The sequence below is a fragment of the Tursiops truncatus genome, chromosome 1 (assembly GCF_011762595.2).
Source record: "Tursiops truncatus isolate mTurTru1 chromosome 1, mTurTru1.mat.Y, whole genome shotgun sequence".
Classification (NCBI taxonomy): domain Eukaryota; kingdom Metazoa; phylum Chordata; class Mammalia; order Artiodactyla; family Delphinidae; genus Tursiops; species Tursiops truncatus.
In genome coordinates this window covers 163,500,967-163,518,287 of record NC_047034.1, presented here as the reverse complement: position 1 = coordinate 163,518,287, position 17,321 = coordinate 163,500,967, and the positions used below count along the sequence as shown (strand labels likewise).

The window sequence follows — 17,321 nt, the reverse complement described above, 5'->3', positions numbered from 1 at the left end:
GGGCTCTGTACCTGAAGCCCCATGCCTTCCAGGGTGGTCGGGACTTCTACCCATGCCCATCTCTCCCCAGCCCTTCAGAGGCCGGAGTGCTCTCCTGCCCCATCTCCAGGGGCGAAAGGTGAAAAATAAGAGACCAGCCTTTCACTCTACAGCTGGGGAAACGTACCTTCCCTGGAAAGGCGGCCAGGGCTGCAGCCCTGGAGACTGGAGTGGTGGGATGGGGTAGCTGGTGGGCAGGGTTGCAGGCTGAGGTCTGCTAGGAGGAGGACCACAGAACGAAACACCTTTCTCCTCTTCTCTCCTTAGCCCAGTCCCACCTCCAGCTCCTAGATACAGAGCAGGGACCCGCCCCTGTGTCTCCATCCAGGCTGCACAGGAGACCTGACCTGCTCTTATCAGCCTCTGACCTCTGACCCCACCCAGCCCCTTGGTGTCCGTGGCCTCCTCTGTGGCATACTGAGGGAAATCAGTGGGAAGAGCTTCTCTTGGTGTGAGAATTCCTTGGTGGAATGCGGACAGGTGGAGGTCACAGAAGCCTCTATGATATCACCGAAGGGGGGCAGGACAGCTTGGAATGAAGTTTCTTTGAGGAGTGGGAGGGACACTGAGCAACTATGGCGCATAACCAGAGGACCTGGTGGCAGCACTGGACTGACACCACCTATATCAATCCTTTGAACCGCATGGTAGGTGGTACCTGCCTGGCTGCACTGCCCAAGCTGGGCATCCTGGGGCGGGACGGGGCACTGGAGGACCATACTGAGTCCGGAGGGGCAGTGGCTGCACTGATGGGCCCTCTCCTCGCCCTTGCAGAGGGCCGCTCACGAGCCCTACCTCCGGCCAGAGGAGCAAGTGCTCGTCAACCGCCGAGATATCACTAGCAGTAAGGTAAGGCCGAGGCCGGGCCTGCAGCCTGTTGGGGGGTCTGCAGCAATCCTCACCCCCACAGTGACCCTTGTGCAGCTGTGTCTATGGGGCAACCGGCCCTCAGAATACCTCTGCCCCTTCTGCCTTCTAAATGTCCCAGCTGTGATCCCTGCAGTGACCGCCCCTGCCATGGTATGTTAGTAACCACCCGGCAGTGCCCCTACAGGAGCCCCTATATAATGACAGCCACTCCCCAGCAGAGACCCCAAAAGAGTCTCCCTTACAATGACCCCTACAAAGACCACCCAGCAGTGACCCGCTTTTAGTGGCCATTTAGGTAGTGACCTCTACATTGAGGCCCCCGTTCCATGATCCCTTCTCAGGCAACTTCTTTCCCAAGAGTGGCCCCCAAGGGTCCCTATTCACTGAGAGCAAACTTCCAGGCAGAGGCCTCCTACGGTGACACCTGCCTGAAGGAAGGTCCCCCACCCTCTCCCAGGATGCCTGGGACATGCAGGAGTTCATCACTCGCATGTATGTCAAGGAGCTGCTCCGACACCCGGCCTTCCACCTGCTGCTGGCCGTGCTGCTGGTGGTCAATGCCATCACCATTGCTCTCCGCACCAACTCCGTTCTTGACCAGGTGGGACTCCAGCCTGACCTCTGACCCACTGATCTAACAGGGGCCTGGGCAAGTCACTTCCCTCTCGGGGCCTCAGGCTCCTCATCTGTTCATGATGGTTGGATTGGATGCTCTTCAAGGGCCTGTCAGTGCTGACTTTCTTAAAGATCAAGGAAGACTTCGTGGTAGGGGGGACCCAGCTTTGAGAAAGGCATTGGATTTGCAGAGGAAGGACAACAGAAAAGTGGTGTGAGCAGAGGCAGGCAAATGGGTGCCTTGTGGGGAAGGGTATCCCATTTTAATCAATAACCACTAAGTGAGAATCACTCTGTACCAGATACTGCACTCAGTGCCAGGTATGGACACAACAGACCCAGTTCTGTCTCAGATAGACAGACATATCATTCCAAATGCCTGGGTGTCACAGAGTATGTGGAAGCTCAGAGGAGGCATTGACCCTAATCTGGGGGTCAGGGAAGGCTTCCTGGAGAAAAGGACATTTAAGCAGAGAGCAAAGAATGAATAGGAGTTGGCCAGGCAGAGAGAGGTGGAGAAGGGTGTCTTGGGCAGAACAAACAGCATGGAAGTGAGTTCTGTGTGTCCAGCTTGAAGTCTGCTATGGCTTGGGTCTTACCCTTGATGTTTTAATTTCTTACAAGGAGTCTACCACATACGTGGATTGTGCTATTGAAAATCAATATCTTTAAAATGTCCAGTGTGGTGACTGATGAGTTCAGAGGGGTGGTCAGCAGCAGATCACACAGGGTCTCGTTAAAGAGGATGGGTTTTATCCTATGTCATTGGAAAGCCAAAGTTTATTTTATTTTACTTTACTTTTATTTTTTTAATTGAAGTATAGTTGATTAACAATGTTGAGTTAATTTCTGCTGTACAGCAAAGTGATTCAGTTATATATATATATATATATATATATATATATATATATATATATATATATATATATATACAATTTTTTTACGGTACGCGGGCGTCTCACTGCTGTGGCCTTTCCCGCTGCGGAGCACAGGCTTCGGACGCGCAGGCCCAGCGGCCATGGCTCACGGACCCAGCCACTCCGTGGCATGTGGGATCTTCCCGGACTGGGGCACGAACCCACGTCCCCTGCATCGGCAGGCGGACTCCCAACCACTGCACCACCAGGGAAGCCCTAGACATTCTTTTTTTATATTCTTTTCCATTGTGGTTTATCATAGGATATTGACTGTGGTTTATCATAGGATATTGTATAGTTCCCTGTGCTATACAGTAGGACTTGTTGTTTATCCAGGAAAGCCAGGGTTTAAAGTATGGCAACATGAGAGTGACTGGCATCTAGGTGGATGGTTGCCGAAGCTCAAGGAATGGATGAGGTTGCCTGGAGAGAGTGTTGAGTGAGAAGAGGACCAAGACAGAGCTCTGAGGAGAGCCTCCAAGTAGAGGGCAGAAAATAGAGGAGGAGATGCCAAAGGATGCTGAGGGGGAGTGGCCAGAGGAGTGGGAGGAACCCCAGGAGAGCGCATTACCAAGGGAGCAGGCACAGGGTCAGATGTGGCTAGGAGACAAGGCAAGGAAAGGACTATGAAGCATCCCTTGTTTAGCTCTTGTGACCTTGACACAAGCTGCCTGTGATGTGGTGGAGGCAGAAACCCAATTGCCAAGGTTTGTAGAATGTGTAGACTACAGGGCAGATCAAAACCCATCAATGGCTCATGAAACGAGTTCAGAGTGTAGATAGCAGCATTCTGAAGTAGAATGAAATAAAATGAAAAAGAATGAAGTAGAAATTGTAGTGGGGGAGAGGGAGGGAGGGGAGGAGGGGAGAGGGAGAGAAAGCATTATGGTGTAAAATGTAAAATATATTTCTTTGAGTCCCAGTCAAAAATGCTAAAATCCCTGATATAGGATATGTGCCCATGAAGGTCAAATCCTAGAGACTTGTGAATGCCAGACTGGTTTTGAACCTCACCCTGCAGGCCATAGGGGGCCATGAAAGCTTTGTGGGTGGAGAAGGCAACTCTGATTTAGCCACAGATGTGCATGACTTGGAGAAGGCAGGGGGACTGTTGAGGAAGCTCTTTGAATAAATAGTAAGGAGAGCCTATTGCCACCAGTGGCCAGTGGGGTAGAGCTGAAGGGAAAGATGAAGGGAAAGAAAGCCCTTCCTTTTTGTAGGCAGATGTCCCTGGCCCATGATGCCCTTTGGGAATTTGGAACAGGCTGGAAGCCCATAAACTTTAGCTCCCATCTGAGTTTCAGAAACTCTGCCCAGAGAATTTCCTGGTGGTCCAGTGGTTAGGACTCCGTGCTTCCACTGCAGGGGGCCTGGGTTCGATCCCTGGTCAGGGAACTAAGATCCCGCATGCTGCGTGGTGTGGCCAAAAAAAAAAAAAAAGAAGAAACTCTGCCCAGCCTTGCACTGGCTGGTGGATGGGGTTGGTGGCAAGGTGTGGGGAGCAAGAGGCTTGAAGCACTGAGTCTGTGGGTCATGGAGGTGAGGAAAGGGAGGAGTCCAGGTGACTTTGGTAACTGCCAGGGTGGAGTTGGGGGCTGGGAGCTGTTCATGTCCCAAACTATATCAGAGTCACAGCTTAACAGGAGATTGCGTGAACATGAGTTGGGTTTTAAACAGAACTCAAAGTCATGGATCCATCCATCAATCCGTCCACCCAGGAACATGTCTTGGACCCGTGAGTAGGGGGATACCCAGGAGCTTGGTCAGGCCTGGCTGGGGGGATTTGGGAGCTGGAGCAGCAGGAGTGGTTGGGACAATCAGAGAAGCAAGGATGGGGCTTGGTGTCCTCCATCTCAAGGGCCAGGTCTTTTCCTCCCAATCCTGGAGTCTCTTCTGCCTTTCTCCACCTCCCTTTTCCTACTCTAGAGGTTAAGAACAAGGGTTTGTAGTCAGACAACAGTCTTTATCATTAACTGTCTGACCTTGGGCACCTCTCTGAGGTTCCCATCAAGTGCAAGATGGAAATTAAACCTACTTCCTAGGACGATGGTGATGGTAACATGAAATAATACATTTGTGGTCTTAGCACGGTGCCTAGCACGTACATGGAAGGGGTGCTCTAAAGGGAGCTACAAAGATGCTGATGAAGAGCAGTAAGAATCTGGGCTTCCCCTCCCCTGAAGACATGCTCTCTCCCTGGTCTTGCCACCCCCTACTCACCTCTCTGCCCTTCCTTTTCTCTATCTTCCATGTAGAAACACTATGAGTTGTTCTCTACCATAGATGACATTGTGCTGACTATCCTTATCTGTGAACTTCTCCTCGGCTGGTTAAATGGCTTCTGGATTTTCTGGAAGGTGAGATCCTGGGCCCTCCCTGCCATCACATCTATTCCTCCTTAGGGACAGCACCCCACCCCATCCCCATCCCCATCCACCTGGCCCTGCAAGGGGCACAGGTGGAGGGGTGTGTGTGCATGTGTGTGCATGTGTGCTCATGCAGAAGGAGAAACTAACTACTTCTGAGATGTCTGTGATGTGGCAGAAAGTAATTTGTACTACAAGTGCAGCCTCCCGGGGTTCCAGTTCCTGACCCAGCCTTCCCTAGTTCTGCAATCCTGGGCAAACCTTGATTTCCTTATCAGAGAAATACAGTTGAGAGTATCCACCTTAATTTACAGGGTTCAAGAACAGGGGTCAGTAAAGATTTTCTGTAAGGGGTGTTGACCTTAAGAATAAAACAGTTATTTTACCAGCAAAAAAGGGTTTATCTGGGAATAGCAGAGGAATCGCAAATCAGGACTAGCAAACGACAGCATAAGCCATAGACTAGTCCAACAAACAATTGAGAGGAACGTTATTTTATAGAGAAAAAGGAGGAAGTTGGGAAGGGTTGTTTTGAACCAAAATCTACTGGCGAAAAGTGAGAGTTCAGGGTGATGGTGGTCTCTCATTGGCTGAGTTGCTGGAATAGTTGATTTCTTGCAGGAGATGCAATGTACATCTTTTCCTGTTGGGGCCTGTAATTGATGATTCTTTCCCCTTTGGGATTTTTCTGTTCAAGTCTGTAATTGACAATTCTTCCTGTAATTGACATCTAGTGATACTGCGTGAGAGCTCCCCCTTTTGGCCTCCCAATTCCATTGTAGTGAGGTTTCCCTTTATTAATTTTCACAAGGGCCAGATAAATATTTTAAGCTTTGTGGACCATACAGTCTCTGTTGCAAACACTCACTTCTGCTGTGAGAGCACAAAAGCAGTCATAGACAGTACATAGACAAATGAGCATGGCTAGGTTCCAAATCAGTTTTATTTGTGAATACTAAAATTTGAACTTTATGTAATTTTCACATGTCACAAAACATAAAACATATATATATATATATATATATATATATATATATATATATATATATATACACCATTCTAAACCTGAGGGTCTTTAAAAAGAGGGGCTGCTGGTCAATTTGGCCTTTGGGCTATAGTTTGCCTACCCCTCTTCTGGAGGGTATCAAAAAGCTGTCTGGGTGGGAACAGATCTTAACATTACATAAAATGAGACAAAGACTCAAATTCTTTGTTTCAATAGGACTTATAGAGTTAAGGGATTTCTGGAGTCAAGGGATTTATCTTGCCTTTGGGCATGTGCAAGAAGAGGCTTTGAAAAGAAACACCTATCAGATTTTTATACCTTTCATAAAAAGGAATCATCATTTAAATACCTTTACCAGGAAAACCAATGAGAATTACAAGCTTTCCAGGGGTTAGAGGTGTCACTTCATAGAACACAGAATGTAGAACCTAGAACAATATTTCTGAAGTCCAGATATATATTTTTTAATACATTTATTTATTTATTTATTGGCTGTGTTGGGTCTTCGTTGCTGCACACGGGCTTTCTCTAGTTGCGGCGAGCAGGGCCTACTCTTCGTTGCGGTGCACAGGCTTCTCATTGCGGTGGCTCCTCTTGTTGCAGAGCACGGGCTCTAGAGCACAGGCTCAGTAGTTGTGGTGAACAGGCTTTGTTGCTCCGCAGCATGTGGGATCTTCCCGGACCAGGGCTCGAACCCGTGTCCCCTGCATTGGCAGGTGGATTCTTAACCACTGTGCCACCAGGGAAGCCCCAGATGTCTTAAAGTATGCTTTGTGAAAACAACACTTGGGAGGATGTTTATTAACAGAAAATAGAATAGGATGGTGCATATTTACATGTCTCCACACTGGAGAGGAGAATAGGTACCATGCTTTTTGTGAACATTTCAATGCACCACTTTTTCAGAACTAGCTCTAGGTTACAGGCAGACATCTGTTGCATGAGAGAGAACATTTCTTCCTTCCTGTAGAGGTGAGATTTCTTTTGCTACCGGCCAGGGTTCTTGGCCTCCTTAATTAATAGAAACTGATCAGAGGCCAGACAAGAAATTCAGGGAAGGCTTTATTGGGGCCCCTGCTGCAGCAGGGGGGAGAGAGAACAATTAACAAGTTCTCTTGCCCACTCTCTTCAGAGGGGGGATGAGCTTGTGGCTTGGGTGGTTTGCCCACCCCTTTGGTGATGTGTGCAAGGGGCATGCACAGTACCCTGCTTTTGATCCCAACCCCCTGCCTTTGCTCCCTGCTCTTCAGAAGTGGCATTTGGACCTTTTGTATCTTTTTGTCCATAATTTGCCCCAGCTGCTCATGCATGCAGTTATTTTTAGTCCCTTATAGTTTCTTTGTATTTTGTTGCTCCAGGAGTCTTGTATCAGGTGCAGGCACTGCAGCCAAGGGTCCCAGGCCCCAGCCTGTCTCACTTTTAGCAGCAGTTAGGAAGGCCTGCACTTTCAAGGGGCCTGCACTTTCAAAGCTAAGCTCCGTTTCATTAACACAAGAGGACTGGAGCAAGCCTGAGAATCTTCTGTTCTTCCAAGCCACTCTGCTTGTCCTCTCAAGGGCAAGATTTCTCAGCCTCGGCACAGTTGACGTGTTGGCCTGGATAATTCTTTGTTGTCGGGGGACTGTCCTGTGCATTGTTTAGCAGCATTCCTGGCCTCTACCCATTAGATGCCATTAGCACCCTCCTACCTGTGACAATCAAGGATGTCCCCAGACATTGCCACATGTCCTCTGGAAGGCAAAACCACCCTCCAGAACTAATGGCTGAGAACTAATGTCCCAAACCCTAACCTTCCTCTGGGGCTATAGCCTCCCAGGGCCAAAAGCCAGGGCTTGTTAGAGGCCCTCTGCTGTCTCCTTCCCCACCCCCAACCCCTCCCCTGGTCCCAGTGTACAAGGACTGCTCCCTGTTGAATGGGTAGATGGAAAGGGAGAATGCAGGGGAGGGAGGAAAGTCTGCAAGTTAATATCTCAAATATTACCCAGGCACGTGGGGCTCCCCAGAGTTTTGCCCCTAGTGCCCCCTTTTCCGTGGCCCTTGTGTGGCTCCTCCCTCTCCTTACCTCCATAGCCTATTAATTACTATTTCACCACCTAAATATTTCTCAGATTTCTTGCTGCCTCTGCATCTCTGCTATCCCTGTTCTAGCTCTTACCTTGTCTTCTCTCACCAGGATGTTGCTATGGCTTCCTGTGTACCCCACCTGCCATCAAAGTAATTTTCTGAAGGCCCAAGACAAAGTAACTTAAACTGCTCCAGTGGCTCCCTATTGTTTCTAGGATCAGGGCTAAATGCCTCACTGTGCTTAAGGCCTTCCATGATGTGGCTCTTGCTTGCTTTTGCAGCCTCATCACTCCTGGCTTTACCCTTGGGTATTCCAGCTACATCAAGCTGCTTGTAGTGGCATTCCCCAACACACACTTTCAAGTGCACGCACACACACACACACACATACACACTGCTGTTTCTCACCTCATGCCCATGCTGACCCCTAGTCTATAAAATCTCTTTGCCACTTACTCACTTGCTTTCCTCCTACTTACAGCTTAAGACTCTTGCAGATGTTTTCTCTTCCAGGAAGTCTTCCTGTCTCTCCCAGGCTAGGTTAGTTGTTGCTCTGTCTCCCTAATGCTTTGTACTCACCTCTCACCTGGAGTTAAAACTTACTGTCTGGGGCTTCCCTGGTGGCGCAGTGGTTGAGAGTCCACCTGCCGATGCAGGGGACAGGGGTTCGTGCCCCAGTCCGGGAAGATCCCACATGCCGCGGAGCGGCTGGGCCCGTGAGCCATGGCCGCTGGGCCTGCGTGTCCAGAGCCTGTGCTCCGCAATGGGAGGGGCCACAACAGTGAGAGGCCCGCGTACCGCAAAAAAAAAAAAAAAATTACTGTCTATCCACCTCCCTCAAAATAGTCTGTGAGCCAAGCAGGGCGAAATCCTGTATCTTCAGGATCTGATTTGAGGTGTGGCATATAGTAGGAGCTTAATACTGAATGGATAGAGGGATGGATCTGTAGACAGGCAGACTTGTGTCTCCTTGTGTATGTTTAGGCACCGACACTTTGAATGTGAAACACAAGGAGGGCTTGTGTTTATTGGACTGCCTAATTTAAGAACTTTTTCTCCATTAAAAATCATTTTCTTTTTGAATATTTAATGCAGCTACATAGGGCTTCCCTGGTGGCGCAGTGGTTGAGAGTCTGCCTGCCAATGCAGGGGACATGGGTTCGAGCCCTGGTCTGGGAAGATCCCACATGCCGCGGAGCAACTAGGCCCGTGAGCCACAACTACTGAGCCTGTGCATCTGGAGCTTGTGCTCCGCAACAACAGAGCCCGTGATAGTGAGAGGCCCGCGCACCGCGATGAAGAGTGGCCCTGGCTTGCCACAACTAGAGAAAGCCCTCACACAGAAACAAAGACCCAACACAGCCATAAATAAATAAATAAATAAAATTAAAAACAAAAAAAAGTTCTCTTAATGCAGCTACATATTGGTCAAAACTGTATTGAGAGACTGTCATATAGAATGAAGTAAGTCAGAAAGAAGAAAACAAATATCATATATTAACACATGTATGTGGAATCTAGAAAAATGGTATAAATGAACTTATTTGCAAAGCAGAAATAGAGTCACGGACGTAGAGAACAAACGAATGGATACCAAGGGGGGAAGCGGGGGTGGGATGGATTGGGAGATTGGGATTGACATATATACACTACTATGTATAAAACAGATAACTAATGAGAACATACTGTATGGCACAGGGAACTCTACTCGGTGCTCTGTGGTGACCTAAATGTGAAGGAAATCCAAGGAAGAGGGGATATATGTGTACGTGTGGCTGATTCACTTTGCTGTACAGCAGAAACCAACACAATACTGTAAAGCGACTATACTACAATTAAAAAAAAAAAAGACTGTACTGAAAGGCACACACAGAATTCTTGTTCCCACTCCTGACCTTTCTTCCCTTTCCCTCACCCCCACCCTCTTCAGATAATCTTCGTTATTTATAATCTCTTGTTTATCCTCCTAGTGTTTATTTTGCAATCATAAGCAAATATGTACATATTTTTAGTCTTCCCTTTCCTAACAGTAGCATACTGTAAACACTGTTCTGCACTTTCCTTTTTGTCACTTAATGGATCTTTCTGTATCAGTACATGGAGACCTTTCTTACTATCCTATACTCCACTGAATGTGCAGTAGTTTATTCAACCAGTGTCCCAATTGCTGAACACTTTGGTTATTTTCAGCCTTCTACAAATGCCATTTTGTACGTGTACTAGAGTTTGTGTGGGTCGGATTTCGAGAAGTGGGATCACTGGTCAAAGGTAAATGCGGATTGTTTATTAGAGCAAATTCTCCTCTGTAGTGGTTGTGCTCAAATTTGTCATACACCTGAGCTTCCTTCCTCCATCCCCATTCTAAAAGAGTTTGTGCCATATTGGACAAAGGGCTTGCAAAATGTGCCTTTCTTCTGCAGTGAGAGTTAGTTCACCTCTGACCTGGCTATTGAAGCACTGTTCCTTAATGTTGTAATCAGTATTTATTTTCATTTTATTGTTAATTGTAGTGTGTGTCACACAAAGCTGGAGCATCCAAACACTCTCAGGTCACCTAACTGCAGGGCAAGGCCATTGTCAGCAGCGCAGTAGCCAAGGTGGGCGCTCAGCTTAGGAACTGGCTGTGTATATATGAGAGACTCCACTGTGTGCTTCAGACACTGCACTTGGCTATTGACACATGTATGAGACAGCGAGCGCATGCATGTTTTGTGGCGTGTTTGGGGCGACAGCAGGATGAGTAACAGCAGTGGATGGCAGATGACTGGCCCTGCTTCGAGAGGACCACTGAGTCCCCCATCCTTGGGGTGTACGGAGGGCAGACCCAGGATGAACCCATGGGCTGGGCCTGACAGACCCTGCTGGGGCTGGCCCACCCCCCAGGACGGCTGGAACATCCTCAACTTCCTTATCATCTTTATCTTGCTCCTGGGGTTCTTCGTTAATGAACTCAGTGCCATCTCTATCACCTACACCCTCAGGTAAGCTGGGAACTGAGAAAAGGAGGGACCTGTCTGGACCCTGGGAAAGAGAGGAAGGGGTTTTTACCAGGTGGGGATCAGCTCTGCCTTTCTGGGCAGGTGGGGGGATGGTGAGGAGGAGGGGTCTGGGAAGGGCCGAGGGGCACCCCTGAGAGGCTCTGCCACAGGGCACTTCGTCTGGTGCACGTGTGCATGGCAGTGGAGCCCCTGGCCCGGATCATCCGTGTCATCCTGCAGTCAGTGCCCGACATGGCCTACATCATGGCGCTCATCCTCTTCTTCATGCTGGTCAGTGCCCTCCCCTGCCCCCGGCTACTCCCCTTCCCTGAACAGGCCCCTAGGTCCCTGGGGATACAGGGTGTCTGGAGAAGAGGAGAGGCTATGGGCCTGAAGCCCTGTGACTCCCCTGGCAGCTCATTTGCATGGCCTGTCCCTAAGGCCCTCTGGTGAAGTCCGGGCGGGTCTCTGGTCTCTCTGGCAGGTGTTCTCAGTATTCGGGGTCACTCTCTTTGGTGCATTCGTGCCCATGCATTTCCAGAACATGCAGGTTGCCCTGTATACCCTCTTCATCTGCATCACCCAGGATGGCTGGGTGGACATCTACAGTAACTTTCAGTGAGTGCCCATGGGGCTTCCAGGGGAGGGGGGTGGGGCCCAATCCAGGCAAGCTAGCCAGGGAGGGGCTGGGCTCCCAGGGGCAAAAAACTGACTGGGGAGGGAGACGTGCTGCTCCAGGGCTTGGGATGAGGATGGCACAGCAGGAGGGGGATGCCTGGGGCTTTAAACTGGAGAAAAGCAGGCTCCCTGGAGCTGAGGGCTCTGGGTTTGTAGTCTACTTGAAGAGTCATTCCCAATGAAACTCCACCCATTCAAGGTCCCACTGCAGGCTATTCAGGGAGATTTCTCCCATTATGCTCAGCAGCTGGGCAGCTAGGCCTTGGGCAAGGGAGCAGGTCTGTGGTTGCATCTAGCGCTCCAAGGCAGCCTCCCAGCCCCCACTGGAGCCCACCAAACTGCCTGCACTCCTGAGAACTTAGGGTCTCATTTATTCATTCTGAGACCCACTGCCCAGGGTCATTATTGGCCACAGATGGCTGCCTGGGTTCTGTTCTTTACCTCTTTCCCATTAAGCCTAAACTCTATTTGTTTCCAGTCCCCTCCAGGGAGTGGGTCCCCCTGACTGATTTTCTTTTTATCTCCTTCGTGTGAGAGTAGAAGCCCAGCTGGTAAAGGGGCTTCTGCACTCATTACCCATTATGATGTAGGCAGTAGAAAAATCATGGAGTGTGCAATAAAGGTGGCCGGGGGTTCTGAGTCTGCTCCACTGCACTAGCCGTGCAGCCGTCTGAGCCTCCGTTTCCTCATCTGTCAACTGGAGATTAAAATACATTATTAACCATGTCATGGATTGCTGTGAGAATTAGCAGAGACTGGCACTGTGTGCACGCACATGCACACACACGCATAGCAGGAGAGAGAAAACTATTATTTGGGAAAATATTTTATGGGAGATTTATAATAGGTATTAACAGTGGGTGGGATTTTTTTCCTGTATATTTTCCTTCTGATCTTTCTACAATGAGCTTGAATTACTTTTTATAATAAGAACGACACGACTAAAGAATATAACCAATAGATTAAACTCGGTAATGCTGACGTACAAATCCCCACCTTGCAGGGCTGGCTTGAGGACCGCCCACTGTCTGGCAGTACAGCTGGCGCTCAGTAAAGAGCAGCTGCGGGAACAATTAGGAGTAAGGCATTAGAGCTCCACAACAGCAGTGAGGCAGCAGAAGTCCCAGCGGGCCTTGAGATAATTTCCCCATCTCATAGATGAGGAAACTGAGGCCCAAAGGGCCAGGGAGGTGATAGGGCCCCTGACTGCCATCTCCAGGATGGAGACAAGGGAGTACGCAGTGGAGATTGGGGGCGCCATCTACTTTGCCATCTTCATCACCATCAGTGCCTTCATTGGCATCAACCTGTTGGTCGTCGTGGTCACCACCAATCTGGAGCAAATGATAAAGGCAGGCGAACAGGGGCAACAGCATCAAATAGTCTTCAGTGAGGTGAGTGAGATGGGGAGGGCAGAGGGGGGTGAGGCAGAGTGTATATGAGTGCTGAATTGAGCGTGTGTGTTTGTGCGCGCGCTCACACTCGAGGGCCTGAAGAAAGCCAAGCCTGAGATGCGGAGGCAGCATTGCCCACGGCCAACTCACCAACGGGGGCTTCTGAGGAGTGTGGAGTTCCTAGGTGTTTTGTTCTATGGCAACTAAAATCTAAGCAGCTGAGTGACCTTAGGGCGTTTAACCAATCTAAGCCTCAATTTCTTCTCCTGTAAAATGAAAATAATTATAGTACTTCATAGGGCTATTATGATAATTTCATGGGTAAACGAACAGTACTTGGCACATACTAAGAACTCAATAAATATTAGCTATAGTGTTACTCATTCAGGGGTAGAGCTTCCGAAAGGCTGGAGAGTGTAGGGTGGAGTATTGCCTAAAGTGTTGAGGGCTGTGGGCTGTGACTTGAGAGTAGATAGGGTTTCAGAAGTTTGCTGGGTAGGATTTATCAGGAGTGAAATGGTGGGGGAAGCACTAGGTTTTGAAAAGGGGTGAGAATTTCCAAAAAGGTGAGGGATGGGCTCGCGCATTTCAAGTTAAGCTCCCACAGCAAAGGAGAGAGCCTAAGATTGGTTAGAGCTGAAACAAGGGGCGTTAGAACCCTGGTGACCTGAGACTCATCCTCCCTGAAGCCAAGCAGGAAGGGGCAAGGGGAGGGGGTGCCGGCTGAGCTGTCCTTCCCTCTCCATTTCCCCCTCCCCAGACAGGCAGCGAGGAGGGAAATGGGAATAACGAGCTGCCGCTGGTGCACTGTGTGGTCGCCCGTTTGGAGACATCTGGCGTCCCCCAGGAGCCGTTTATGGGGGGCCTCCCGACGAACCTCTCAGAAAACACATTCGACAACTTCTGCTTGGTGCTCGAGGCAATACAGGAGAACCTGATGCAGTACAAGGAGATCCGAGATGAGCTCAACACGTAGGGCGGGTACTGGGGGTACCCTCGAGTCTCGTGAGTCAGGGCTGAGTGGAGCCTCAGATTCTTCTGGCCTCACGCCCTCACCATTTTTTTTCTTTTGCGGTACGCGGGCCTCTCACTGTTGCGGCCTCCCGTTGCGGAGCACAGGCTCCGGACGCGCAGGTTCAGCGGCCATGGCTCACAGGCCTAGCCGCTCCGCGGCATGTGGGATCTTCCCGGACCGGGGCACGAACCCGCGTCCCCTGCATCGGCAGGCGGACTCTCAATCACTGCGCCACCAGGGAAGCCCACGCCCTCACCATTTTATCATGCGGACCCTGGGGCCCAGAGAGGTTAAGTGAATTGTCCAGGTTTCCCCAGCCTGTCGGTGAGGGAACTGGAATCCAGACCTCCCGGTTCCTCGCATCTCACAAGAGCCTTAAGCCTCGGCCTGGGTCTCTCTCAGAGTAAAGGGAGAGGGCGAAGGGGGCTGGACACCAGGGAAAAGATGGGAGGGCAGCCTTCCAACCCTCACCCTCGGAACGCACTCACCTCTCCGCCCTCAGGATAGTGGACGAAGTACGCTCCATCCGCTTCAACCAGGAACAGGAGGAGGAGCTGATGCACAGGCACTTATCGTGGAGCCCGTCGAGGGCAAGCGGGTCCTCCACAGCCACCCGTGAGATGACTTGCCAGCAAGACTTGATCACTGCGCTCGTCAACAGGGAAAAGGTGCAGCTTCCTTCCCCTACCCAATGGGTACTCAGCTCGCCACGCCACCCAGCTCAGCCTCAACCCCATTAGTCAAGGCCTCTGTCTATTCCAAGATCTGGTCCGCCCCCTAGACTCCCAAGCACCCCAGCAGTCACCGCCAATCTGGTTAGGTTCCAACTTTTCCTTCTTCGGGAGGCCCCGCCCCTCCCATAGGGCTCCAACCACTGAGCCATCTTGGTCTTCAGCACCGTGAAACCTACCCTTTCTTAGTGAGACTTGAGCGGTTCAGTCCCTGCTTAGTGGCAGATACTCAGGCCCACTGGGGGCATAGGACCCCCAGGTCCTGTCTAGGGTGCATAAGAGGAGCAGCCTCCTGAGGGAGGAAGATTCTATGGAGAAAAAGTCACACTCCCACATTATTTAGTTTCTTTCTGCTTCCCACACCATCAGACTGGGAACCTTGTGAATGTCCACGGCCTGAGCTCCCACAGTCGGAGAGCAGACTCCGCAGGCTAGAGTTAGACGTGAAGGACTTCCTGCCAGGCCTGGATGAACAGCTGTTGAGCTGAAGGAGGGGAGTAAGGGGGCATCTGCCATGTCAGGGTGGGGGCATTGACAAGAAGACCTCTTGGTTTGCAGGTTCAGGAATCCAACACAAATGTACTCCTTAACAAACACAAATTGAGCCGCTGAGAGGGCAGGACGGGAGCCAACGGGCATGAGCACACACACCCAGCCACTGCATCTTCTGCATCACTAGCATGACTTGGCACATCCTGGCCTGAACCCATCCTCTCCCTTACCCCCCGGGCAGATGCCTGGGGATGGAAGGGGGCAGCATCTCTAGGGCTTGTGCCTGTGAGCCCCAGGTCCAGAGGAGCCGGGATGGAGAAGGATGCTGGATGAGAGTGGGAGCCCTACCACAAGGATGAGCACAGAAGGGGGTGCTGGCCAAGGCAGCCAGGATTTGCCCTAAGGATGGGCATCCCTGGTATCCTGCTAGACCAGAACTAGATGGAGTCTAAGTGGGCCCAAGCACAGAGAGAAGAAAGGTGAGGCCAGTGGGGCCAAGTATCTGTATCAGGAATAAACTTTTGTGTTGGGACCAATGTGTCTGACTGGTGGATCTCCAAACCCTTGAGGCAGCCTTGCCCCTCAAGAGCCTGTTTGTCCAATGGGAGAGTCACTGGCTGTCCTCCAGAGCTTCCAGTCTAATGGGAGAGAAAATCCACACCCTGAAAATTTTTGACTTAACGGTAGAGATGTAATCCCTGCCCTCAGGGTCCGAAATTCTGGGGGTGAAAATCTGGTCCTCACAGTTCCTCACAGTTGGGAATGCCTCTCTTATGAAGGAGACGCCCTACCCTCTCTCTGTGTCTGAAGGTGTAGGAGACTGGTCCTCATTCTGGGGAGTTCTAGTCTGATGGGGTCACCATCGACCAAGTCATGCAGGTACAGGAAGCTCTATCCTGGATCAATGGAGAATGGCTGGGCGAAGTGTGGGTCCTGGCAGGCTCTCTGGGGAAGAAGAGCACTGAAGCTTCCTGGAAGGCATCAGGAGGAATTTGAGGGTCAGGTGGATGAAGTCCGGTGGAGAACTTGGGACCTGTGAGACCTCTTTGGGAGCTTCATACAAAGACCATCGAGAGCCACAGCAGGTCCTGAGCTAGGCAATGCAGAGTCTGAGAAAGCTGTGGCAGTCGTGGGCACTATGAAGAGCTGCCTCGGTGGATTCTCATCCTTGGGCAAATCACTGGGCCTCATTTTCCCCATCTGAGCAATCGGGAGAGGATAAGATTGAGCACCAGCTCTAAAATCAAACGGCCAGCACTCAGCCCCAGAACTGGGAGACTGATGAGATCAGCTGTACGGTTGAGACTCAGGTTCCCTGATGTTGTGCGAAGGGAAGGCTGGAAGAGATGTGTGAGAGTTCTGCCCAGCTGTTCAGCAAAGACTGACAACTAGGGGCCTTGGGGATATTCACCAGTTGGAATGGGAATCCCCAGAGGCCCACTGATTGCAGGTGACGGGAAACTCCACCCTTCATCCCCTCCCACTGGCATTGCTTCCAGCCCTGAAAAGCCCCCTGGGGCCTGCTGGGAAGAAGTCTGGACAACTGGGGCAGGGGTGGTGCACTCAGCAGGCAGGTGAGAGGTGGCACCCCAGCAGTGCTTCACTGTCTTGGAGTGCTATCTGTTCCCCTGTTTGGGCCAAGACTCCAGGACCATCAACCAGCAGAACGATGGGCAGCCAGTGGCTTTTGCTGCTTCTGCTGCTATTTATGGGGAATGGAGCCCTCAACCTGCCTGGTGAGTAGCCACATACACCCTTTCCATCCATCCTTCTCTGGGGGCTCTCACAGCCTTCTTCTGGCTCACCAGGGAGGGGAAGAAGGTGGTAGAAGATCAAGTAGTATCCCCAGGAAGATCTCATGTGAGCACAGCCATTCCCCAACCCACCCCTAAATTGTCTGAAAGGCTTGGGGCACCAATGAGCTCGGGGGAAGGAACATGATGGGATGACCTCCAGAGAGCTTCTGGCTTTGCCCATCCATCCTCATCCAGGATGCTGTATTTGTCTGTCTATTCCCTCCATTCTGTCTGTCATCTCAGCTGTCTCCCCTTTTCTGTCTGTCCTTTCCATCTGGGCTGGGCCAATAGCTTGGGGTTTCAGTAGGCTAGTTCCCTCTCAATCTGGCCCAGAACTGAGGGCCCAGGGGCTTGGACCCC

General features: G+C 50.7%; 1 protein-coding gene across 2 annotated transcripts; it reads left to right on the top strand.

The window, feature by feature from the left end:
- The first annotated feature begins 412 nt into the window (after positions 1-412).
- CATSPER4 (cation channel sperm associated 4) lies at positions 413-16,893 on the top strand. 2 transcript variants are annotated; one of them, XM_033840570.2, is made up of 11 exons: positions 413-686; positions 814-888; positions 1,367-1,510; positions 4,697-4,798; positions 10,761-10,858; positions 11,026-11,146; positions 11,340-11,473; positions 12,753-12,927; positions 13,688-13,899; positions 14,445-14,610; positions 15,232-16,893. In XM_033840570.2, exons 1-11 carry the CDS (start codon positions 615-617, stop codon positions 15,283-15,285), a joined length of 1,353 nt encoding a protein of 450 aa, XP_033696461.1. In that variant the 5' UTR covers positions 413-614; the 3' UTR covers positions 15,286-16,893. The 2 variants fall into 2 exon arrangements, with proteins under 2 accessions (XP_033696461.1, XP_019793982.1); XM_019938423.3 differs by lacking the exons at positions 413-686; positions 814-888; positions 1,367-1,510; positions 4,697-4,798 and having other exon boundaries at positions 9,109-10,858; positions 11,397-11,473.
- Positions 16,894-17,321: the final 428 nt, after the last annotated feature.

What these genes read in the sequence shown, in the direction of transcription:
- CATSPER4 (XM_033840570.2), top strand. Translation starts at nt 615, where the DNA reads ATGGCGCATAACCAGAGGACCTGGTGGCAGCACTGGACTGACACCACC. An exon ending in TCTATCACCTACACCCTCAG is followed by an intron (nt 10,859 to 11,025) that starts GTAAGCTGGGAA and finishes GCTCTGCCACAG; the next exon opens with GGCACTTCGTCTGGTGCACG. An exon ending in GACATCTACAGTAACTTTCA is followed by an intron (nt 11,474 to 12,752) that starts GTGAGTGCCCAT and finishes TGCCATCTCCAG; the next exon opens with GATGGAGACAAGGGAGTACG.